This window comes from Aspergillus bombycis (genome assembly GCF_001792695.1).
Source record: "Aspergillus bombycis strain NRRL26010 chromosome Unknown contig00011, whole genome shotgun sequence".
Taxonomy (NCBI): domain Eukaryota; kingdom Fungi; phylum Ascomycota; class Eurotiomycetes; order Eurotiales; family Aspergillaceae; genus Aspergillus; species Aspergillus bombycis.
The window spans coordinates 122,520-145,427 of NW_019170013.1; the positions used below are offsets into that span (position 1 = coordinate 122,520).

At 50.1% G+C, this 22,908-nt stretch overlaps 9 protein-coding genes across 9 annotated transcripts; 4 read left to right on the forward strand and 5 right to left on the reverse strand.

The window, feature by feature from the left end:
• Nucleotides 1-564: 564 nt before the first annotated feature.
• Nucleotides 565-3,042, forward strand: pab1 (polyadenylate-binding protein; the record flags this gene model as incomplete). Its single annotated transcript, XM_022529402.1, has 3 exons — nt 565-2,124; nt 2,178-2,815; nt 2,883-3,042. Coding segments are annotated over 3 exons (2,358 nt in total), but the record flags the coding sequence as incomplete, so codon positions are not given.
• Nucleotides 3,043-3,768: 726 nt separating this feature from the next.
• ABOM_002273 (transcription factor domain-containing protein) lies at nt 3,769-5,949 on the reverse strand (the record flags this gene model as incomplete). Its single annotated transcript, XM_022529403.1, has 2 exons — nt 3,769-4,300; nt 4,361-5,949. 2 exons carry the CDS (start codon nt 5,947-5,949, stop codon nt 3,769-3,771), a joined length of 2,121 nt encoding a protein of 706 aa, XP_022392875.1.
• A 426-nt stretch (nt 5,950-6,375) lies between these two features.
• Nucleotides 6,376-7,520, reverse strand: ABOM_002274 (tartrate dehydrogenase; the record flags this gene model as incomplete). Its single annotated transcript, XM_022529404.1, has 2 exons — nt 6,376-7,205; nt 7,271-7,520. The coding sequence occupies 2 exons, from the start codon at nt 7,518-7,520 to the stop codon at nt 6,376-6,378; spliced, it is 1,080 nt and encodes a 359-aa protein (XP_022392872.1).
• Nucleotides 7,521-8,423: 903 nt separating this feature from the next.
• Nucleotides 8,424-10,855, forward strand: ABOM_002275 (putative aspartate aminotransferase; the record flags this gene model as incomplete). Its single annotated transcript, XM_022529405.1, has 7 exons — nt 8,424-8,535; nt 8,592-8,740; nt 9,321-9,677; nt 9,749-10,229; nt 10,302-10,544; nt 10,597-10,686; nt 10,743-10,855. The coding sequence occupies 7 exons, from the start codon at nt 8,424-8,426 to the stop codon at nt 10,853-10,855; spliced, it is 1,545 nt and encodes a 514-aa protein (XP_022392873.1).
• A 123-nt stretch (nt 10,856-10,978) lies between these two features.
• Nucleotides 10,979-11,348, forward strand: ABOM_002276 (uncharacterized protein; the record flags this gene model as incomplete). The annotated part of the gene is made up of 2 exons (XM_022529406.1): nt 10,979-11,186; nt 11,266-11,348. The coding sequence occupies 2 exons, from the start codon at nt 10,979-10,981 to the stop codon at nt 11,346-11,348; spliced, it is 291 nt and encodes a 96-aa protein (XP_022392870.1).
• A 1,367-nt stretch (nt 11,349-12,715) lies between these two features.
• ABOM_002277 (kinesin light chain) lies at nt 12,716-17,385 on the forward strand (the record flags this gene model as incomplete). Its single annotated transcript, XM_022529407.1, has 3 exons — nt 12,716-13,730; nt 13,789-16,016; nt 16,591-17,385. The coding sequence occupies 3 exons, from the start codon at nt 12,716-12,718 to the stop codon at nt 17,383-17,385; spliced, it is 4,038 nt and encodes a 1,345-aa protein (XP_022392871.1).
• A 272-nt stretch (nt 17,386-17,657) lies between these two features.
• ABOM_002278 (FG-GAP repeat domain-containing protein) lies at nt 17,658-18,584 on the reverse strand (the record flags this gene model as incomplete). Its single annotated transcript, XM_022529408.1, has 1 exon — nt 17,658-18,584. One exon carries the CDS (start codon nt 18,582-18,584, stop codon nt 17,658-17,660), a length of 927 nt encoding a protein of 308 aa, XP_022392809.1.
• Nucleotides 18,585-19,163: 579 nt separating this feature from the next.
• On the reverse strand, nt 19,164-21,218 carry ABOM_002279 (TFIIB-type zinc finger domain-containing protein; the record flags this gene model as incomplete). The annotated part of the gene is made up of 8 exons (XM_022529409.1): nt 19,164-19,609; nt 19,665-20,051; nt 20,111-20,249; nt 20,300-20,405; nt 20,464-20,708; nt 20,766-20,875; nt 20,932-21,022; nt 21,114-21,218. The coding sequence occupies 8 exons, from the start codon at nt 21,216-21,218 to the stop codon at nt 19,164-19,166; spliced, it is 1,629 nt and encodes a 542-aa protein (XP_022392878.1).
• A 702-nt stretch (nt 21,219-21,920) lies between these two features.
• Nucleotides 21,921-22,697, reverse strand: ABOM_002280 (Eukaryotic translation initiation factor eIF-5A; the record flags this gene model as incomplete). The annotated part of the gene is made up of 4 exons (XM_022529410.1): nt 21,921-21,991; nt 22,042-22,171; nt 22,238-22,507; nt 22,680-22,697. 4 exons carry the CDS (start codon nt 22,695-22,697, stop codon nt 21,921-21,923), a joined length of 489 nt encoding a protein of 162 aa, XP_022392862.1.
• Between the last annotated feature and the right edge of the window lie 211 nt (nt 22,698-22,908).

A 22,908-nucleotide genomic window follows, 5' to 3' on the forward strand; every position in this document is an offset into this window, starting at 1 on the left:
TTTTCTTTCGAAAATTGTCGAAGAAAAAATATTCAAAAAAAACCCGAAAAATCTAGAAAAAGACATCGTCCCGGTTTCTATACTTTGAGGCGACTTATTTTCCCAACTTCTTCGGACTGTGCGGTGTGTGGAAGAATTCCCTTTTGCCGCCTTTTCTTCATCCCTCGTGATCGCGTACTTCGCATCGCCATTCCTCTTCATCTCCTACCTTTTACTACAGATCCTGTGTGGATTGTTGACTTAGGTCGTACGTCTATCGCGCTGACCCCAGTCTTTCCCTCTGATTTCCTTGCCATGCCCAGCTGGTCTTGCCGATAGTGTGACCTCTCACACAACAAGAGCATCTCATCTCATTCATTCTCCCCCACACTTCCGTCTGTGGCTTTTGCTTTCTTGCACTCACCCCTCTGGATCCATGTTCAGCGTTTGGTTGAGCATTGTGACGGGATACCAAATCACTAAACTGGAGGAGGGGCACACACGTTCACCTACCTTTACCACTCATCATTTGTCCCACTTTCGATAAGGGTTATCTCATACTAATCTTATCCTTGCATCTGTAGCTCAAAGGAAATAAAACTTAAAAAGAAAATCATCAAAATGTCTGCCGACGCCTCTACCACCCCCGCTGCCGACAGCAATGTCATCAGCACCCCCGAGACCAGCACCACTCCTGCTGCTCCTGCTGCCGAGGTCACCGCTGTTGAGAGCACCACTGCTCCTAACGCTTCTCAGCCCCACTCTGCCTCTCTCTATGTCGGTGAACTCGACCCCTCGGTGACTGAGGCTATGCTCTATGAGCTTTTCTCTTCCATCGGCCAGGTTGCCTCCATCCGTGTCTGCCGTGACGCTGTTACCAGACGCTCTCTGGGATATGCCTATGTCAACTACAACAACACCGCCGACGGTGAGCGTGCTCTTGAAGATCTGAACTACACTTTGATCAAGGGTAAGCCCTGCCGTATCATGTGGTCTCAGCGTGACCCCGCTCTGCGCAAGACTGGCCAGGGCAACGTGTTCATCAAGAACCTGGATAGTGCCATCGACAACAAGGCTCTTCACGATACCTTCGCTGCCTTCGGTAACATCCTCAGCTGCAAGGTCGCCCAAGATGAGTTTGGCAACTCCAAGGGATACGGATTCGTCCACTACGAGACTGCTGAGGCTGCTAACAACGCCATCAAACACGTCAACGGCATGTTGCTGAACGACAAGAAGGTCTTCGTTGGCCACCACATCTCCAAGAAGGACCGCCAGAGCAAGTTCGAGGAGATGAAGGCTAACTTCACCAACGTCTACATTAAGAACGTAGACCAGGATGTCACCGAGGAGGAGTTCCGTGAGCTCTTCGAGAAGTTCGGTGAGATCACCTCCGCCACCCTCAGCCGTGACCAGGAGGGCAAGAGCCGTGGTTTCGGTTTCGTCAACTTCTCTACCCACGAGAGCGCGCAGGCCGCCGTTGACGAGATGAATGAGAAGGAGATCCGTACCCAGAAGCTCTATGTCGGCCGTGCTCAGAAGAAGCACGAGCGTGAGGAGGAGCTGCGCAAGCAGTACGAGGCTGCCCGCTTAGAGAAGGCCTCCAAGTACCAGGGTGTGAACCTTTACGTGAAGAACCTCACCGACGACGTTGATGATGAGAAGTTGCGCGAGCTCTTCGGACCTTACGGCACCATCACCTCTGCCAAGGTCATGCGCGACACTAACATTGAGCGTACTCAGACCCCTGAGTCCGACAAGGAGAAGGAGAACAAGGAAACCAACAAGGAGAATGAGAAGGAATCCCCAGAAGCTGAGAAGGCTGAGAAGGCTGAGGAGAAGCCCGCTGAGTCTGGTGATGAGAAGAAGGAGGAGGAGGAGGAGGAGGAAGAGAAGGAGTCCAAGAAGAGCGATAAGAAGGGCCTTGGAAAGAGCAAGGGCTTTGGTTTCGTCTGCTTCAGCAGCCCCGATGAAGCCTCCAAGGCTGTCACTGAGATGAACCAGAGAATGGTCAACGGCAAGCCTCTTTATGTTGCTCTTGCTCAGCGCAAGGACGTCCGCAGAAGCCAGCTGGAGGCCAGCATCCAGGCTCGCAACACCATCAGACAGCAGCAGGCTGCCGCTGCCGCTGGCATGCCCCAGCCCGTAAGTTTTCTTTGTAGTCCCAACTTTGCACTCCATACTAACGCCAGATCTAGTACATGCAGCCCGCTGTTTTCTACGGACCTGGCCAGCAGGGCTTCATCCCTGGCCAGCGTGGTGGCATTGCCTTCCCTCCTCAGCCCGGTATGGTGATGGCCGGTATCCCCGGTGGACGCCCCGGTCAGTATCCTGGTCCTTTCCCTGGTCAACAGGGTGGACGTGGCATGGGTCCCAACCAGCAGCTTCCTCCTAACTTCCAGGGCATCCCCATGGGCGCCATGCAGGGCCCTGGCGGCATTCCTAATGGCATGGGCTACCCTCAGGGCATGGCTCAGGTGCAGTTCGGACGCGGTGCTGGTGGCCGTGGCCAGGTTCCAGGAATGCCCAACATGGGTCAGGGTATGCGTGGCCCTGGCTACGGACAAGGCCGTGGTGGTGTGCCCGTTCAGCAAGGCCAGATGCGTCCTGGTCAAGGTGGCCGAGGACAGAACGCCGCTCAGCCCCCTGCCGGACGCCCCGAGGAGGCCGTTGCCGGTGGTATCACCGCCCAGGCTCTCTCTGCCGCGCCCCCTCCCCAGCAGAAGCAAATGCTGGGTGAGGCCCTCTACCCCAAGATTCAAGCTCAGCAGCCTGAGTTGGCAGGCAAGATCACTGGTATGCTTCTAGAGATGGAGAACACCGAATTGCTTAGCTTGTAAGTGCCACATTGGATCACAAACGTCATACGCTTCGGAGCAAATTGCTGATATTGATTAATCTAGACTTGAGGATGAGGAGGCACTGCGCGCCAAGGTCGACGAGGCCCTGAGCGTTTATGATGAGTACATGAAGAACAAGGGAGGCGAGAGCGAGGCGACTGGAGAGGCCAGCAAGCCCAAGGAGGCTGCCAAGGAGACCTCTACCGAAGAGAACAAGTCGTAAATTTTGTGTCTCAATGCGTGATATCCACGGTGGATTCGGACGGAGTTTTGAACTGGGTCTCCCGACACGGAAGTTTTGATTCACCTTATTCTATTTTTTCTTTTTTGATGACCTACCCTTATCCCCTTTCTCGAATTAACGATACTCTTCTCTTATTTCCTCTTACCATTTTTCATTATTTCCTATTCCCCGCTGGTCCTGATATCCCTCGGTTTCCAAAAGTTCTTTGTTTAGCGGTGTCACCTGCCCGTATCTAGTGAGCGACACAGTTTATCGGATCCCGATGCTTATGCCCACTCCCTTGTGTCGGTAGTTGTGTTCTGGTGATCCTGTACAAACGCACATTGGAAGAAGGGAAAAGCAAAGGAAAACACCCCACATTGGGATCGGAGAAAAGTTGTTCGGATGCCATGACTTTCCAAATTTTCATGTCACGAAGAGGAAGTTGTGATGTCTTTGCTCTTCCTGTTCCCTAACCTTACATACCTCGTCCGGCTGTCTGACACGAGTGTAATATAGACTTATGACTTCCTCACGGGATACGCTTCCGTTTCACTGTAGCCGTGTATATATCTCCATTCTTCCTCCCTGTCGATGTAGTAATGGTCACAGGAGATAGCGTAGGAAAATAGATCAGGCCATTGATTCCTATCGTTAGTCATAAAACTCGTCATATCAACCAGACCGCCTGTACAGTACAGTATTTATACACAATCGCCATGCCGTTCAAAAACTCGGATACTGCTGCCCAAACATATCAAACAAATCATCCAAGTTCGCCCCCTGCAACAGATCGACCATATTCAGATCGAAATCCATCATCGAACTACTCTCCGGAAAGAAAAGCCGGTCCTCCGGACTTTGCACCGTATTAGGAGACAACAATGACCTATTCCCACCCTGTACCAAACCAGGTGGATTATCCGACACTTGTACATCATTGGAGTACGATATATTTGAGGCGCTCAAACAGGGGTCATTAGTATCATCGTCCTTGTCGCTAGGATGCACCGTTCCATCATGGGTTGTCTCGAAATTTGAAGACCCTAATCGAGAATGCCTCGTTACAGGATGGGAGTTCAGGCGGCGTTTCTTGCGGGTGTCGAGATCGCTACTGTCCTCGGGTCTGTGTAGGCTTGGGGCTGTGCTTGAGCGTTGGATGTTTCGGGATAGGAGGGTTAATGCTCGGTGGCAGTTTTTGGCGGTTTCCCACTGCGAAGACATAAGTTGGAGGAAGTCGAGGCATTTGGAGATTTCTCTGTTTTGGATTGGCTTAGTTTTGGGTTGAGATGGGGGTTGGAGAGGGGGGGTTACGTACTGTAATCCTTTAGATAAGACGTATTGTCGAAGTTGACAGGCGAAGGCGAGTACAAGACCTGACATCCACGCCGCGGATAGGAATCCGGGCCAGAATAACGCCTGCTTTGCATCTACTTGGGCTTTGAGTGCGGTGAGGATTTCCCGTGCGGCTCCGATACAGGTTTGTAGGCCAGAGCAGAATTCGGGGGTGGAGGGGCTTAGGGAGAGAGATGGCCGGTTGATGAGGAGAATGAGGTGTTGGTAGAGGACGGTGAAGAAGGGTCCGAAGTTGAATGGTGTATCGGCCATGGTGCCTTGATCGGTTGGGGGTCTTAGGGTTTGGAGATCAACTGAGAGACTATTCCACCATTTGTGGACGTCGGTGATCAAGAAGAGGACCGAGCTGCGGCGGATGGAGCGGACGAGGATGGATTTGTGGAAGAGTTCCAGTGCTCTCCCTGTGAGTTTGCCGGATTCAACATAGCTTGCGAAGGCGATTTCTCTTCTGTTTTGGAGCGGCTCGGAGTCACTCGGCGTATTGCGGTGAGATTCATGGCCAACAGATTGCTCAGCTGGTAGTTGTATTGCATCAGCACTGCTCTCGGGCGCATAAGATGCTCTATCATCGAGGTTGAAAGTAGACAGGCCCATTCGAAGGCCGTGTGCTCTATGTGATCCAGGGGAATGGATTTCGTCGGCCCCTGGGGCGCAGACGTCGATATCGGAATCTTGTATGCCAAGAGGGAGACCAAGAGCCTGGCTTAGATACCGGTCTATAGCGTACGCACACCAAAATATCCTCTTGCGTAGCTGCCGATCATGCGATGAAAGCTCCCTATATCGGAATGGACAGCGGTGGAGACCGGCATGCATCATCGATCGTAGCATGCAGCCGCCCACTGTGGATGCCGTTCGAAGCGACATTTTGGTTACCAAATATAGTTGAGATGCCAGTAGTGCCTGCAAAGACGAGAGATCATTTCTGAAGGTCAGAGAACTGAGTAATGACTGCATATTGCTCGGTGATTCAATTCGAGACTCTGACGGAAGAGGCAAATCAGGTCTCAAATGGCTAGCTAAATTGAACACGCACTGGAAGATCACCGTCCAGCAAGTATTTCGGTGATCTGGCGATGGTGGAATAGAATGGCTTTTGCGGTGATCGGAATAGAGCAGTTCCATTGCTTGCAGGAAGGTTGGTCCATGCAGAAAGGGAAACAATGGGTGCCAAACTTTGAAATATACCATCATGAGTTCTCTTGCGGTGTCTAGCGGCGGGGCTTGACCCAGTATAGCCGCCATTGCAGGGTCATATTCCCATTGACAAAAAGGTTGCTCGCCCCCGGGCATCGGTGATGCTTTGACAGAGGATGGGGCAGAGCGCCTGTCATGGTGCGAGCCATCGCTGCCAACGAGGGTGTCCTCTGGCAGCGGAAATTCCTGTCCGGAAGATGCATCTAACGAATCCAAGTTTCTTGAAAAGGCCTGCCGGACCGTATTAATAAAGTAAACACCGCTAGAACTACCGACAAATTGGCTCTCTTCGTTGGATTGTGCCGTCAAGGAACCGATTTCTGACGGGCCAGACGTGAGATCCGTGGACTCCATTCTGGCCAAAACATGGTGCTTTGCCAGTCGTTGGATAATGAGCACCAGGGCTACAACGATATCCCGAGAGAATATGTGCCTATTGGGATCTTTGCATTGAGAAACCCCGTTAAGGGTGAGTGTCAGACTCCATGACTCGAATCCTGGTTTAGTGTTGATTTTATGAACAACACCTCGCTGAGTCAGCCCCTCCCAATGTCGTGTGCACAACTGTCCGTACAAGAATTAATTATATGCGGAGGACGGAGTTATACTCTATTCGCTGTTGGCTCGTTCTTTTGAATGGCTCCTAACATTTATTTTGTTCCGCTGTTTGAGGTAATGAGAAATTGCAAGGACGGAATGTATATGGAAGACACTGCTATGAGGTGGTGTACCCTAAATAGAACGAAAGGCAACAGGCAGGACACCCGCCGGCTGCATTAACTATCCCAAGCGCTCAATCTCTTTCTTCACAGCATCTACCACTCCTTGCGTATTCGACGTGCCTCCAAGATCCGGCGTGAGAATACCAGCAGCGCATACCCTTTCCACGCAATTCATGAGCTTCTTCGCCGCCTCCTTTTCACCCAACCAGGACAGCATCTCCGCCGCGGACCAGAAAGTGGCCACGGGGTTGGCCACACCCTTTCCAGTGATATCGAACGCACTCCCGTGTACGGGCTCAAAGATAGAGGGATTCTTCCGGGTTGGATCCAGGTTACTGGAAGGAGCCACACCGATAGATCCAGCCAACGCCGCCGCCAAGTCGGACAGAATGTCCATGTGTAGATTCGTTCCCACGATGGTGTCGATAGATTGGGGCTTCGCCACCATGCGGACCGTCATTGCATCCACCAGCATCTTGTCCCACGTCACGTCGGGGAAATCCTTAGCGACTTCCGCCGCAACCTGGTCCCAGAGCACCATACCATTCCGCATGGAGTTACTCTTCGTCACCACAGTCAGTAGCTTGCGGGGCCTGGATTGAGCGACTTCAAAGGCAAAGCGCATAATCCTCTCGATTCCGACACGGGTAAACATGGCCACCTCCGTCGCCGCTTCCCACGGTTGACCGACATGACTGCGTCCGCCCTGACCGGAGTACTCTCCTTCGGAGTTTTCGCGCACAAGCATCCAGTCAATGCCCTCTGTCGCGGTGTTGAGCGGGCATTTGCTGCCCGGGAATGTGCGGACGGGGCGGACATTAGCATATAGCTGCAGCGGCCCACGAAGTGCTAGTAAGAGGCCCCAAAGGGAGATGTGGTCCGGAACATCTGTGTCGCGTGTAAGCATGCGGATGCGAGTGCAACGTCTCAGCCGGGTTGATCTAGTAACTGACCTGGGGCACCGACGGCACCAAACAGCCCGGCGTCGAACTTGCGCAGCGTGTCTAAACAATCCTCTGACACATATCGGCCGTGTTCCTTGTAGTATGCAGTTCCCCATGGAATGTGTGTGAAATCGATATCGAATGTTCCAAGAGTCTTGGCGAGCTTTTCTACCACCTGGATGGCAGCGTCGACGACTTCGATACCTATCCCGTCGCCCGGAATGGACGCGATGCGGTAGGTAGGTTTCTGAGCGGCCATTTTGTGTATGATATGCGTGATTCTAGAGATCTAGTAGAAACTGGTCAGGTCAGAGACCCTGCATCTACTATAAATAATGTTGTATCCTCTATCTCTATGACGTGGATGAAGCCAAGCATACTTCGTCGGTGGTGTTCTGGCTGAAGGTTCACCCGCTGCGGGAAGCCGGCGCTGAAGATGCCCCCACGTACTATACTCATTCCACAACTCGATCAGGTACCGAGATAGTGTCCTATTAGCCTCTCTAGTAAGCGAGTAGATGAAGAGCGGAATGACAAGGGCTTTGTGGCCACAGTTTGTTCCACGTTCCATGGACGCCTTCATATGCGCACAGATCTGGGCTACATGTATGCGCTTGGTAGTATTGCAATCAACCGTGTGGGATGTTTCATTCAATGTGCAATCTATGCTTGTGTTGCCCCAAGCGTAATTGGAAATTAATGTACGCATTGGATACTGTCTTTTCTGCTGGATGCTTTGATATGTACGACCTGGCTGTGGATCCAAGATCTGCTGTACGCCCCAAGTTATGGACATGCTGTGCTGACTGAATATGAATGTATCCCTCTGATGCTGCGTGTGGCTATGTGCCCCATTCCATCGGGGAAATCTACCTTCGGTGATACAGTTACATGTCATACACACTGTCATACTGCACCTCCAAGGTTCTAGCTTGTCGAATTACACATTTTCCGAGCTTGATTTAGGGGCAAACATCTCACGTCGACAATGCGGAAATCATTTGTGTGAGTAGGTGTGTGTGACGCTGGTTCATGTCCCAGTTCCATACCCAGGCAGTATAAAAAAGCCCAACACATCCCGCTTGGGCAGAACCATTGACAAGCTCGTCACTACAGCATTATCCGTAAAACCCTTAACTCACTCACGAATCTATCTTTCATCATGAGAGCGACTCTTCCCTTGCTTGCACTGTTCACTGGTCTCCCGGCTGCCCTGGCAGCTGGAAGATGCAGAGAGGGTCTGAACTATTGCGGATCCACCTTGGTCTCGTTGGGTTTGGTTGCCAATCCCCCTGATGTTGTGTCTGCAAAGCTGACCATGCTCTGCTAGGATGGACACAGAGCGAACTGCTGGCGATTGCAGACGGGGACACCAACGTCGAGAAGGCTCTCTTTTACTGCGAGATGGACGGCATCGTCGAATACTCTGGACCTTGTACGGTGTGCCAACGGGCCCCGGATGGACACTCTGATGCCTGTGTATGAAACTCCCTGGGATACTCTATGGATAACTGGGAGCTGATATGTGGATTAGGATGAGAGTCAGGGTCCTTAATGGAAGGAGCCGACGGATCTAGCTTGAAAGCAAGCCCCTGTTGACTGGAGTACGAGACCGGATATTATGTGTCTTCCAATAGTAAGGACCGAATACGTTTCAATGACAAGCTGTAACGAAGACATTGCACTTGAACGATGTATAGTTCTCGAACCGAGATTATGCAAGGTAGGATTGGAGAAGTAGGATAACGGCTCATTTTGTAGACCGCAGTCCTAGTCCAGTGCATAGAGTCAAACTGATCAGTCCCATCACCCCTGCATTCCGAGCGACAGTGACCGGGGTCAGACCCGATAGATAACAGAAAGATGGACTGGAAACCCATTGATAGAAATGCGTAAATCGGATTTCCACCCGATCTATATGGATCTGGCAAGTCGGATGCGGAGCCGACAGTTCGGGTCTCGACGCCGAGGGAGAGTCACTTAAAAGCCGTTGAACGCGCTTGAATCGCAGAGAGAAATACTGCCCCAGCGTCTCGACGGTTGTATTTGGTTTCCGAAGATGTTGCTTAAAATAAGAAAGCACCTCAACATGGCGACGCAGACCGCCCCAGCCGAAACGGACGTTTCTGCTTCATTTTTCGACGCCGCATCATATATCCCCCCGGATGCGATCTTCGCTCTTACGGCAGAGTACAATGCGGATACCTTTCCCCAGAAGGTCAACCTGGGCCAGGGAACCTACCGCGACGAGAATGGACAGCCATGGGTCCTGCCTTCGGTGCAAAAGGCTCGCGAGACTCTTCTTTCCCAGGGGCTCTTCCACGAATACCTACCAATTCTTGGCCTCCAAACCTTCCGCAATGAAGCCACAAAATTGGCCTTAGGACCGGAAATATATGACAAGAAACAGTCCCAGGTGTGTTTTCTAATCATCCCTTGCAAATTTGATTTCCCACTATATATGACAAATTGCTGATAAATAACCAGCTGGCCATCTGCCAAAGTCTCTCAGGAACGGGTGCTCTGCATCTGGCAGGATTGCTTCTGAGAAGCGTTCGCAGCCCGCTGCCAAAAGTGTACATTCCTTCGCCAACCTGGTCCAACCACAGCCAAGTCTTCTCGTCACTGGGATTCCAGTGCGAAACATTCCAGTACTATGATGCAGAGAAGAGAGAGATTGATATAGAAGCGTATTACTCTGCGCTGAGAGCCGCGGAGCCGAACTCCGTTGTTATTATCCACGCCTGTGCTCACAACCCTACCGGTTGCGACCCCAGCAAAGAGCAATGGAAGCAGATTGGTGCGATAATGAAAGAAAGGAAATTGTTCCCTCTATTTGATGCCGCATATCTAGGCTTCAACTCGGGAAATGTCGACGATGACGCGTTTGCCATGCGTTATTTTATAGACGAACTGGAAATGGAAGCTGGTGGCTGTCTTTCCTTTGCGAAGAACATGGGACTCTACGGTAAGAGAAAATGACACCTCCCCAGGGTGGATCGAACTATGACCGCGTGCTTCGCTAACACCATAATTATAGGTGAGCGGGTGGGCTGCCTTTTCTTCGCAGCCGGAACGGAAAAGGCCGCGACAAACACGCAGTCCGTTCTTGAGATGCTACAGCGCTCCGAAGTGTCAAATCCTCCAGCCTATGGAGCGAAGATAGCCAGTACGATTTTGAGCGACGATGCCTTAAAAGAGATGTGGTATGCAGACTTGATCACGATGAGCGGACGTATACGCTCCATGAGACGAGCGTTGTATGATGGACTGATCAAATCTGGTAAGTTTCTCTCCCCGGAAGAGTGCGTATCCTCCTGCTGATACGGCTATAGGGGCCCCTGGCACATGGGAGCATCTGATTCGCCAATCTGGAATGTTTGGATTCTTAGGACTCTCACCGGCGGTCGTCCAGAAGCTCAAGGGTGAGTCTACTTCTGCCATCAGTCTTCATATGGCCATTCTAATCGCTTCTTCACAGACAAGTATCACATCTATATGGCGAGCAACTCTCGGGTTTCCATCGCTGGACTTAATCCGTCGAATGTTGAATATGTGGCACACTCGATTGCTGAATGTCTGAACGAATCCTAGCGCTCTGTTAGCTCTGCATAGTCTGCTACTGGCCATGATAGATGATGAAATATAAAGGTCCCCGTACCTAGTTAACGATGAAGATTATAATACCAAGTATATCAGACTTGCCAGTCCTTCTCAATGTCTAGCCACATGAAGCGAAGCCCTACCCCCTCTCCCTTTGCGGGGACATCAATTCTGCGCGACGCGGGCATAACTATGTGCTACGGCTCTGATCTTCTGGCAGACCTCTACACGTTACAGAACCGTGAATTTAGTATCCAATCGGCTGTGCTCAGTCCGCTCGAGATTCTTCAGTCGGCGGCTATTAACGCTGCTAAATTGGTGGGTATGAAGTGGAAATTGGGCTGTATTAAGGCGGGGGCGATTGCGGACTTTTTGATTCTCAATGCTAACCCCCCTCGAAGACATCACAGTCTTGGATCGTGTACAGAAGTCCTTAGTGGCGATTGCCAAAGACGGGCGGATTGTTACTAGAAGGGGTACCTGAGTTAGCAGTGGACCCTCTTTACGACCCGTATAGGATCCCGTTCACCTGATGAGCCTGGGCCGTGAGGACCGACAGCAACTAGTACTGTGCGTTCGACTATTCAGTGCCGTTTCCAGAGTCTGTCTGCGTAGGGCTGGTTGGCTATTCAGACCAAGAGTGGGTTTCTTCAGATCCGGCATCCAACACGATTCGAAGCTTTGGCCCTTCTCCGGCATTGTATGTGTTAGGGCTTGCTAGCACAAGAGCTATGCTCAAGTAGATCGACACTACACACCGTGAATGTGACTAGGTAGACCTGCAAGCCTGTTATCAATTATACAATGCTTTAGTTTTGTGTAGACAGTCCTCGGCGGTTCCAAAGGATTCACTTCTTTAATAATTCCAAAGGCGAACTGCAGATGAATGGCATCTCCCGCACTTGGACTACCGATATGTATGTATGTATGTGCTGGACACACATAGACGCATTTATCAAATTATCGCTCCTAGGATAATACGATCTCACGTATGGCTGTCCGATGTCTAATCTATACCTCTGTGGCTTTCCAGACAGGGGGTATCAGACGGTTCCTTTCAAGATGGAAGCATTGAAGAGGAAGAAGTTCATACTACCCATGCTCTGTACTGTACAAGAGTGACTTGGTCTCTGCTATCCTACTTGAAGCTTATGGTCGATATACATTCACATCCGGACATGGGGCATCAGAGAACAAACTATTCGTCCTAGCTCCAAAGTGCCATAATAGTAGGGATGATTTCGAATTTCAGTACAGTAGATGGCGTTACCACGTATGGACTCTCGATATTTGCTCCCGGATAAGTGTATTGGCCTGCAGGCTGTGTTACTTATGCAGGGAGGTTGGCAGCAAACGGAGTTCCTGGAGCTGTCCTCAGCATTCGTGAGGCCCACACGCCACTGAGTCTTGTGCAACTGGGCGCTGGAAGATAAAGGCATTATATCAAGTTTGACCAGGGAATCCCATGATACGGTATGAATCTGTACTCTGCATGCTCGCCACCGTGGCATCGGGAATATCACCCCCACCATGAATGTCCAGTGGGCGAGGGATGAGCACGACACATCCTTGCAGCGTTAGTGTCTGACTAGTACTTGCCCCTCCGGACAAATTGATCGTCGAGCTGGGCCAGTGACTAGCTGGCGCCTCCGATGCAGGCATTATAAACCGCTTCTTCTTATACCACGCTATTTCCCCACCCCAAGCGGCTATGGTGATCAGCCATTTCGCATTTCAACCGGACGCGCCGGATCTTGAGTGTCCCCTCAACTCATACCTCTTTCTTTCTTTCCTTCTTTCTTTCTTTCTTTTTTTTTTTTAAAAAAAAAGAGAAAAGAAAAATACATCAAAATGCGCCCAAAGGACCGCCGCGGATTTAACATCGCCATTTTCTGCGCACTTCCAATAGAGGCGGATGCCGTTACCGAGCTGTTCGATGAAATCTATGACCACCAGTACGGCAAACACCCCAGTGACACAAACTCCTATACAGTGGGAAAAATATGGACACACAATGTTGTCCTGTGCCATATGCCCGGAATGGGAAAGGTAAGTGCTTCGAGCGTGGCGGCTCATATGAAGTCCAGCTACACTGAAGTCCGTCTCGCGTTGGTCGTTGGTATCTGTGGGGGAGTTCCTGTGCTGCCGTCCAGCGAGACTCCCATTTTTTTAGGCGATGTCATTATCAGCAATGCGGTGGTCCAATATGATTATGGTCGACAATACCCAGACGGGATTCAGCGAAGGCAAGGCGTCACACAGACATTAGGAAGGCCAAATCAAGAGATCCGAGGTCTGCAGAATCTATTGGAAACCCACCGGGCACGCAACAACCTCCAGAATGACATTATCCAGCATCTCGAGGGACTGGAACAATCACGGCCAATTTGGAAATATCCAGGCAATACGTGCGATGTGCTATTTGGGGCTTCTAATCATCACAAGCATCATCGGCAGGCTGCTTCCGTGGAATGCTTATGTTTCAACACTGGGACCCCTGGTCAGATATGTCAGGAGGCTCAAAGGAGTAGTTGCGACAGCTTAGGGTGTGACGAGAAGGGCATTATCCGTCGCCGACCTGATATGCATACAACCACGCCATCAGTTCACATTGGAACTATTGCCTCTGGTGACATGGTCATGAAGTCTGGAGAGCATCGTGACAGGCTGGCAAATGATGATAGCGTCGCTGGCTTCGACATGGAAGGAGCAGGGGTATGGGATGCATTGCCATGCATCATTATCAAGGGCGTATGTGACTATGCAGATAGCCACAAGGATAAAAGGTGGCAAGCATATGCCGCAGCAACTGGCGCAGCAAGCGCAAAAGCTTTCTTGCGGCTTTGGAATCCTGCCTCCAACGAAGGTCAGTCAACGATGCTTGATCCGCGCCTGGACACCCAGCTAAGTGTAGTGAAGTATAGGTACTAAGCTAAAAAGTCCTCACTGGATGGTTCCTTTTGGCAGAAATTTCCAATTTGTTGGCCGTCAGAATGAGATTGCGGAGCTAGAAAGATTGATGATAGAAAGGCAAGGCCCAAGCAAGATCGCGATTAGCGGATTGGGAGGGGTTGGAAAGACCCACGTTGCACTGGAGCTAGCTTATCGTGTTCGAGAAAGAGATGCTGAGTGCTCAGTTTTCTGGATCCCATGTACTAGCCCTGAGATCATTGAGCAGACTTACATGGACATCGCCCAGATACTTGGGATGCAAGACGTTAAACCAGCAGAAGCAAAAGAGCAAGTCATGGCATATCTTCGTCATAAGGACGATCTGAAGTGGCTGCTTATCTTTGACAACGCAGATGACATGGATATGTGGACCAAGGGGAGCAACGGTGCTCCAGCACTTAAGGACCTGATACCTCAAACCGACCAAGGTCGGATCATCTTTACTACTCGTAATAAAAAGCTGGCGGTAAAGCTGGCCTCCCGTGAGATCTCGATCCCCGAGGTAGATGAGGAAACTGGTGTTAAGATGCTGGAAACGGCACTGCCTGGGGAAGACTTGTCCAAAGACCACGAAACCGCCGTGGCCCTTTTGAGCCAGCTGACCTTCCTGCCCTTAGCAATCATGCAAGCAGCGGCATTCATCAAGGAAAACAGCATCAGCCTCGAAGACTATCTAACTCTGCTACAGGAGCAGGAACCAGAGGTGGTGGAGCTCTTAAGTGAGGATTTTGAGACAGAAGGGCGTTATCAGGATGTCCCCAACCCGGTAGCAACTACCTGGTTAGTTTCATTTCAGCAAATCCAGCAGATCGATCAACTGGCTGCTGAGTATCTCTCGTTCATGGCTTGCGTCAACCCACGAAATATACCACAGTCCCTCTTGCCACCAGCCAAGTCCAAGTTAAAGATGGTGAAGGCTTTAGGGCTTCTCAGTGCTTATTCATTTATTTCTGACCAAGCCAAGGATAGCCCTCTTAACCTTCATCGACTTGTACATCTAGCGACTCGCAACTGGATGAGGAGAAACCAGCAATTCATGAGGTTTATCTGCAAAACAGCAGACAGGCTAAGAGACATTTTCCCGGATAACAACCACACAAACCGGATTCTTTGGAGGGCATATTTACCCCACGCATTGGCTTTGTTAGAAGAGGATGAATTTAAAGATCAGCAAGAACAATACATAGACTTGCTTGAAACTGTTGGGGACTGTCTGGTCAGTGACGGAAGATACAATGAGGCAGAAGCGCTGCTCTGCGACGTCAGGGACATACGGCAGAAGCAAAATGGGGAAGCACACCTTTCAACTCTGACCAGCATGAGCAAATTAGCATCAGCATACTTTGGCCAAGGTCGATACACCGAAGCGAAGGCGCTCAATATTCATGTGTTAGAGACCAGAAACCAGATACTGGGTCCAGACCACCCTGATACCCTGACCACTATGACTGGCCTAGCAGCGATAGACCGGCAGCAAGGACACTTTACACAAGCAGAAGGGCTCATTGTGAAGGTACTGGACAGTCAGAACAGAGCGCTAGGTTCTGAACACCCCTCGACTCTGACCAGTACCTCCGGACTGGCATCAGTTTACATGATGCAAGGACGATATAGACAAGCCGAAGAGCTGTTTACGCAAACGATGGAGAGAATGAAGAAGGTGCTGGGCCCTGAGCATCCTACTACTTTGTCTACTACGAATAGCTTAGCCACCCTATTCAGAACCTGGGGGGCAAAAACCCGATTGAAACTAGCGGAAGAGCTGGAGAAGCAAATGATTGAGGTCCTGAAGAAAGCATTAGGCCCCAGACATCCAAGAACCCTGACCGGTATGAATAACCTGGCATTGACATACTGGTACCAAGAGAAATGGCAGCAAGCAGAAGAGCTCGGGGCAGAAGTCATTGAGGCCAAAGGACAAATGCTTGGATGGGAACATCCATTCACTCTGACCAGTATGAATAACCTGGCATTAACATATTCCCAGCAGGCCAAATGGAATCAGGCAGAGGAGCTGATGACCCAGACACTGGAAAGCCGGAAGAAAACATTAGGCTCTGAGCATTTTGACACGATAACCAGCATGTTGAACCTCGCTCATATTTGGAGACAAACGGGCAGACACAGCGATTCCATTCGATCCCTGGCTGAGTGTGTCCGACTCCGTGAGAAGCAGCTCGGTCCCAAGCATCCTGATACGGTGAGAGCGAGAGATACACTCATTCAATATGAAGAGGAAATGGGCCAGGACCAGGAACCAAGCGTGTTTTCGGAGACAGAAACATGACACGACGAAACTATAGGATTAACCCAGCAGAGTAGATGATAATCCAATATTTGTTGCAATTTGCGCTCCCAGGTTGGGGTCTTCCAGTCGGGTAAACCTTCTACCGCAGTCGTTCTTTCTCCCCACTCGAACACCAGGCAGAATAAACTTCCTTCTTGTATGCACCGTATCATTCTCAAGCCACGTCCCCAATTAGCCATCGCCTTACTTTCTTGCATTAAACTACTGCACCTCAAATACTTAACAGAATCTGGAAATTGTTGTGAGATGGCCCCCTCAACGAAAGCAACGAAAGTGTCCCGTATTACAATTGCTTGTAACGCCTGTCGGTTTCGAAAGCAGAAAGTGAGAAGCGTATGAAGTTCAAACTTTTCCATGGACCATAGAGCTAATGGATATGTAGTGTAGCGGCAAAAAGTGAGGCTTAAGTCTTAGCCATAATTGATATGAACCGCAATTGTGACTAATAGGTTGATCTCAAGGCCAGTGTGTACCCAATGTCTTCAGCACAATCGGATATGTGACTGGCCTGAGCAGCTTAAACGGTTCGTGTGATACTCGATCTAGGATTTGGACTGCAGTTATCTCATGCGCCTACAGTGGTCCTGCAAAAGGCTATATCGAATCCTTAGAGCACCGGTTGCATGAAACAGAGAACGTCTTGCTCAAAGTGCTCGCCCAGATCTCGGACGCTCAACTGTCCGCCAGTATCGCTCAAGGCCAGCAGGATAGAACGAGAAACAGCAACGGTCACTTGTTATACCCCCCAGTGCCCCGTCTAGGGAGAAGAGGCGCGGAGTACTGGAAAAGATTTCCTCTGGATACTCCCCACAATGTCCGGGAATGGCAATATGATTGTCTAGACCAAGGGTTAGAACCTTCAACGCCTAGCATCTCTGATAATAATACCAGTCTGCAATTATCAGGAGCCGAGTTTGCTGAAGAGACGATCCTTGAGCCAAACAATCAACGCGAGCCATCTGAATACCCATCTTCGGACCTATCCCAGACTGAATTGAACACCAAACGAGGTGAAAATAACGGCGTACCACTTTCCCCTAAGACTACAAGCCCGTTACCCCCCAATTCCAGCAGAGGACCTGGAAAGCCACCCCTTCCGAAAGCAATTCGACCCATCCAGAGTGATGTAGGGCCTCAGACGAGGCGCCATGCCGTACGGGCTCAGTCAGAAACCCTCGAAGGGCTCAGTATCACGCCGCAGGAACCCAGCTTTTGGAGTGGGGCGCCGCCTGTCAACTTTCAACAACAGTTCCTCTGGTAGTTGAACATTGACCTTACAATCCACGATAGTGAACCTAATCAAAAGAAACCGTGTACTGAGATTATGGCTGGTTCATTCCATCGTACGTCGGGAATCCCAGAAATTGTAACAGAAACATCAGCTACCTGGGCCAAATAAGAAAGACGATACCACTACTAGTGAGTTGTATGATGTCAAAGAAAATCCCCATTAAATGACACCATTGATGGTTGATTATACTAAGTTATTCGAGACATTCAACATCATCGTCAAATCTCGCCGTCAGCCGTGGGTTACGACTTGCCTGACGCCACATGGACTTCAATGCTTCCAGTTCCGGTGTTCTGCGTCTTGATATACACTAGATCAAGGACACCATCATGGTTGAAATCACTCAATTCCCAGAACCCGTTGTTCTCCGGGTAGAAGGTCGTTCCAACCTCCTGAACGCGAATGTTGTAAGTGGACGAGCCAGACGCAACATGCACCTCAACATTTCCAGTTCCCGTGTTCTGAGTCTTGATGTAAGCCAGATCCAATTTTCCATCGCGATCGAAGTCGACCATCTGCCAGACGCCATTATCTTCGGGGTAAAATGTCGTCCCGACCTCTTGGATTCGCCTCTGGTAGTTTGAGGCTCCAGATGCCACGTGCACCTCGACCTTCCCTGTGCCCGTGTTACGGGTCTTAATATAAACTAGATCCAGCTTTCCATCATGGTCGAAGTCCGCCATTTGCCAAACCCCATTATCCTCCGGATAGAACGTGGTTCCCGTTTCCAGAATCCGTGTCTGATAGTTGGATGACGCGGACGCAATGTGTACCTCCACCCTACCGGTCCCGGTATTCCTGGTCTTAATGTAAACAAGATCAGGGCTGCCGTCACCGTCTGCATCAATCAGTTGCCAAGTTCCATTATCCTCAGAGACAAACGTTGTTCCGACTTCAAGGGTGCGAGTCCTGAATCCGGATGAACCCGACGCAATATGAACCTCTACCCTCCCGGTTCCGGTATTGGTGGTTTTGATGCAGGCCAGGTCTTCGGTAGGATTGCTGGGAATCATTTGCCATGGGCCATGTGGATCCGGAGCACTGAAGGTACTGCCGGTCTCAAGAATGCGAGTCTGATAAGGAGCCGCATGAGCTGGGTTTGCGAGAATAGCAAAAGGGAGAAGAATGTAGAGGGAAGAAAGAAGTTTGCATCGTTTGAAGGTCGCCATTTTTTTCACTGTCAATGCTGCGAGTTGTGTTTCCCAGACCAAAGCCATGTTCATCTTTTTATACCCCGTTCTTGGTACTTTGTTCACATCGTATGACTTCCATCCGAGGGACCATTTTCTCTGAGTGTAGATTAATGCTCCTTGCGAAACACCCCCGGATGGCTAGATTCTCTTCTGCAGCTCGTATCTGCATGTCTCTTCACAGTACAGGAACTGGTTCATTGCTAGCGCGAAAAATCAGTAAGCATGACAATAAGCATAATGCGTTTCGACATGTGATTCGATGATGGAGCAATCATGGTAGTTTGTCAGACCGTCAGAGGCGAATCGCTTCGGATTCCCTGTAGTACTTCGGGCTATAATGCTTACCCCAACGTCGTATTGCAGGTGTCCTTCATGGGCTAATCATGTACCACAAGGATAATGACTTGTTTGAGTAGATTAAAGCGCTCCCTTGACCGGTTATCAGGACTTGTCACGCGACCGTAAGGTGTTCTGCTAGTTATACTTTTATTGACATTCATAGTCTCGAACGATAGATGTGACAGGGAGGCAGTACCCCATATGAAAGTCTTAATATCAAGAACTGTCATCCGAATCGGTCATATCCTGTTCACCCATATCATCAGAGCTATCGAATTTCGCAAACTCCATGCCCGAAGCATCTCCATAAAGCTCAATGCGTCTCTGGTCTTCCAGCCATCGCATAATCTTGTATTCTGCTTGGGAGACGGCTCGGACGAGGGTAGATAAAGACACTCCAACCACCTTTGCTGCCGTTTCGTAGAAAGGCCGCGCATTCTCGGGCAAGTCTGACTCCATTTTATACCGCACATACATTGACCCCGGTCGAGGGATATCCAAGTCATCCTCAGCGATAACTTTCCGCGACTTCATTTGTTGTGTAACTGTTCGTAGCATTGAGCCTATAGCTTCCTCGTCATCTTCGTCCGGAGGACCTGCTACTTCTTGAGAGTCCGTGCCGGTTGGCCCAAGAGGAAATAGATCGCTTAATGGATTTGACGCTTCTCTCAATCGTTAGAGACACAAATAAAACAATTTGTCTCGATGCCGCCATACCTTTGCTATTGTCGAGCCAGTTGTTCTCGTACCAATCCAGGTACTCATCCAATTGATTCGGTGTCATGTTGAATACATCACGCTCATTCACTAAGATTTCATTACCTTTGCCAATTCTGCCCCTTGCGGTTTCTCGGCTATCGAAATGTCTCTGGGCCTGGGCCCAGAGCTTCCAATCGATGACTTGCGTAGTGGGTTCTTTTGCCGAGGTAGGGTATCTCTTAAGGTCGTCGAAGGGGAAAAGTAACTTGGTAGATATAACGATGAGGCAGATCAACTGGATTTCAGGTAGATCGTGAGGTCTACTTCTGCCGGCAAGACTTTTCGGGAATTCGAAGGAAAACCCTAGAAGATTCTGTAGTCTTTTCACGGCGGAGTAGATGTCAACTAAGCAATATGTTAGTGTGTGGGCCGGGCCGATCATCCGCACTGCGATTGCTTCTTACTCGGAAGAGCTAGTCTCCTAATATGGTGATATAGTATCGGGGGCAGATTTAGAGCTGGAAGGTGTATGCCAAACTTGTGGCGATAGAGCAGTGACAATTGCAACACAGCCTTATGGAGATGCTCGGCTTTCAGCAACCTCTAAGAGAAGATCAGCAAATGGGTCTCAGAAAGAGGATAAGGTTTCTGACCGTGGTCTCAATTATTGAGAGATACTCCTGAGGTAATTTATCTCTCATTTCACGGGGAATTGAGCGTGTTATGCGAATATAAGGGATATCTCCCGACATGATCATCCTGAAGCGCGGGAGGTCAGATCGTGATTTCCATCCGATACCCAGCCTAGGGGGTTTACCGATGAAAGTCCGCAATACCGACCGGAAGGCGCATTAAGAAAGCCCCTAGATAACAGAGTCCGACAGAGTCCACGAGTCGGGGCCATTGCAGATTCTTCCCTCCAAACTTAACGAGGTCTGGCTCCTCCTGGTCCGCGGTGGGCTGTGAGCTGAAGAACTCGATCTCCTCGTCACCTTCGGATGGATTTTTGATCTTGTCCGAATAGGTTTCCAGACGAAGAGCCCACAGGTCACGGACGACATGCTATACTTCATCGTCAGCCGACACCATAGAAGGAGGTTGAACCAATGAGGGGGGCACCTCAAGTTGCGCCGGAAACCCTCGGCTTTGCACCAAGGCATGGCACTGCTTCCAGAGGATCAACTGATACACCTGCAGGAAGAGGCTGTAAGCCTGTCGGCCACGATATGCTGACAGAAAATAAATTAACACCCGATGCGAGTCCGGCCGGATTGGCGACGCTTACTCTTTGCACCCTTTTCAGTCACTGCCTTCTTCACCCGATTCGTCTTGCCCTGTGTCCCAAAGTCGTCGGGCTCTTCTTCAACTTGCCGGCCCTTGTTTTATTTCGTAAGCATGGCTCTTCCCTTTTCGCTTATGCTCTTCTGCATGCTCAGTGGGCGAGGTTAAGATAGGCTACGTGCATACCTCTTGCTGATGACCCCGTCGGCAGAACCAGAGCCCATTGTCGAGATAATACCGAGTTTCACGGCACCCTTCCTGCCCACAGACCCCTCTGGTAGTGTACTCCATGTAGGGCACAAGTGTTCTTCATTTCTTAAATCATTCAGATATGAAGTATAGAGGCCATGGGCCTTTTCCCTGTGGTGTGGGGTACGTTTGTGGTTGAGTGCTGAATGCGGGCAGATTTGAAGTTGTTTTGGAAATTTTCGTTTTCTTCCCTCACCATCTTAGGCATTTATGGAAAATCATTGCAACCAAATTTATCTCCGAGCAAAAATATCTCACGTACAGTACTGTCGGCTCACGGTCCTGAAGGATGAATTTATGTATTTGTTTAAAGAACTCTTACATGTATTAACCGTTCTCTTGTCTCGGCCATACTCTTTTTTTTTTCGGCTTTTGTTCTGTCTCCATTTCCGACCTTTATAAAAGCTTTAAACCTACGAAATTGTGATCGTACAAGTCGGAAACAGAAATAGAAAAAAGAAAGAAAAAAAAAAACCACTTGTGAATTAGGTAGAGCCATTGAAATTTTTAGAATTCGTCAAAATATCGTGAAAGCTGGACTCAGACTGGTTCCCGTCATTACAAAGCTCGCTTTACGATGCCAACTAAACGCAACCCTCTCCAAGGCTCAGTCGTCAACAGAAGAGCCAAGTTGGATCTCGCCCAAAATGTGACATCCTTCACAACCCAAGGGGCAAACTTCAAGGATACCCTGGAACACACAAGGGCCAACGGAGCACAAATAGAGTCCATGACTATGGTAATTTAGTTGCCCTTGGGCGCTTCCTTGACATCCATGGCGCACTCCTCACCCATGGCAGCGAGGATAATAACGTCTAGCTTCGTTAGTGACGACCGGACGCCGAGTACAACGCGGGATACTTACTCAAGTCCTTGCCCTCGTCCCACATGCGCTGGATCTTGTCACCGAGCTCGCCCTCGGGGACCTTGACGTCGTCCTTAGTACCACCGCTCTCGTCCATCAGGGACAGGAAACCATCGTCGGTGACATCAATCTATGTGAAATCAACAAAAACAATCCTCGCTGGACTGGGCAGGCATCGATTTTTCGGGATACTTACAAGCTGGAATTCGGTACGCTTGACGAAGGGAACATCCATGTTGTGGGTGGAGGGGGACAGATCTTCAAGCTTCTTGCCGGTGAAGATGTCGAGTGCGACCAGGTGAACCTTGGCGTGACCGTGCTTTCCGGTCTTGGAGGTGGACATATCGACAATCTTGCAAGGGCGGCCCTTGATGACAACGTGACCGTTCTTCCTCAGGGCAGAGCACTGCTGGGGGTAGGTGGTGGAGGCACCGGCATCGACCTTCTCGTTAACCTCGTCGAAAGACTATGTAGAGAAAATCGTGTCAATCAAAACTGTAGTCAAATGGGTCTGAGATGCGCAGATGCATTTACGTGCAAGAACGAGGGGAGGGGATCATGATGCGGGGCTGAGAATACTCGCCAGCCCAGGTACATCAAAACGGGGTGGAGAGAAGTGTAGAGGAGCGAGTACATACGTGGGTGTTGTCAGCCATGGTGATAGATTTGGTTGGGGTGAAGGACAAGAGGGGGGGGGGGGGGTATAGAGACTTGAAGGGAGAGCGAGAGAGGAGGAGAAAGGAATTGAGTCTTGAGGAGAGAGAGGGGAAAGAGAGAAAAATTAGAAGGTTAAAAGAGACGAAGAGAGAAAGTGAACCACCGCCGAATGAAAAAAAAGTATTTTGTTGTGGCGGGGTGTTGATGTCG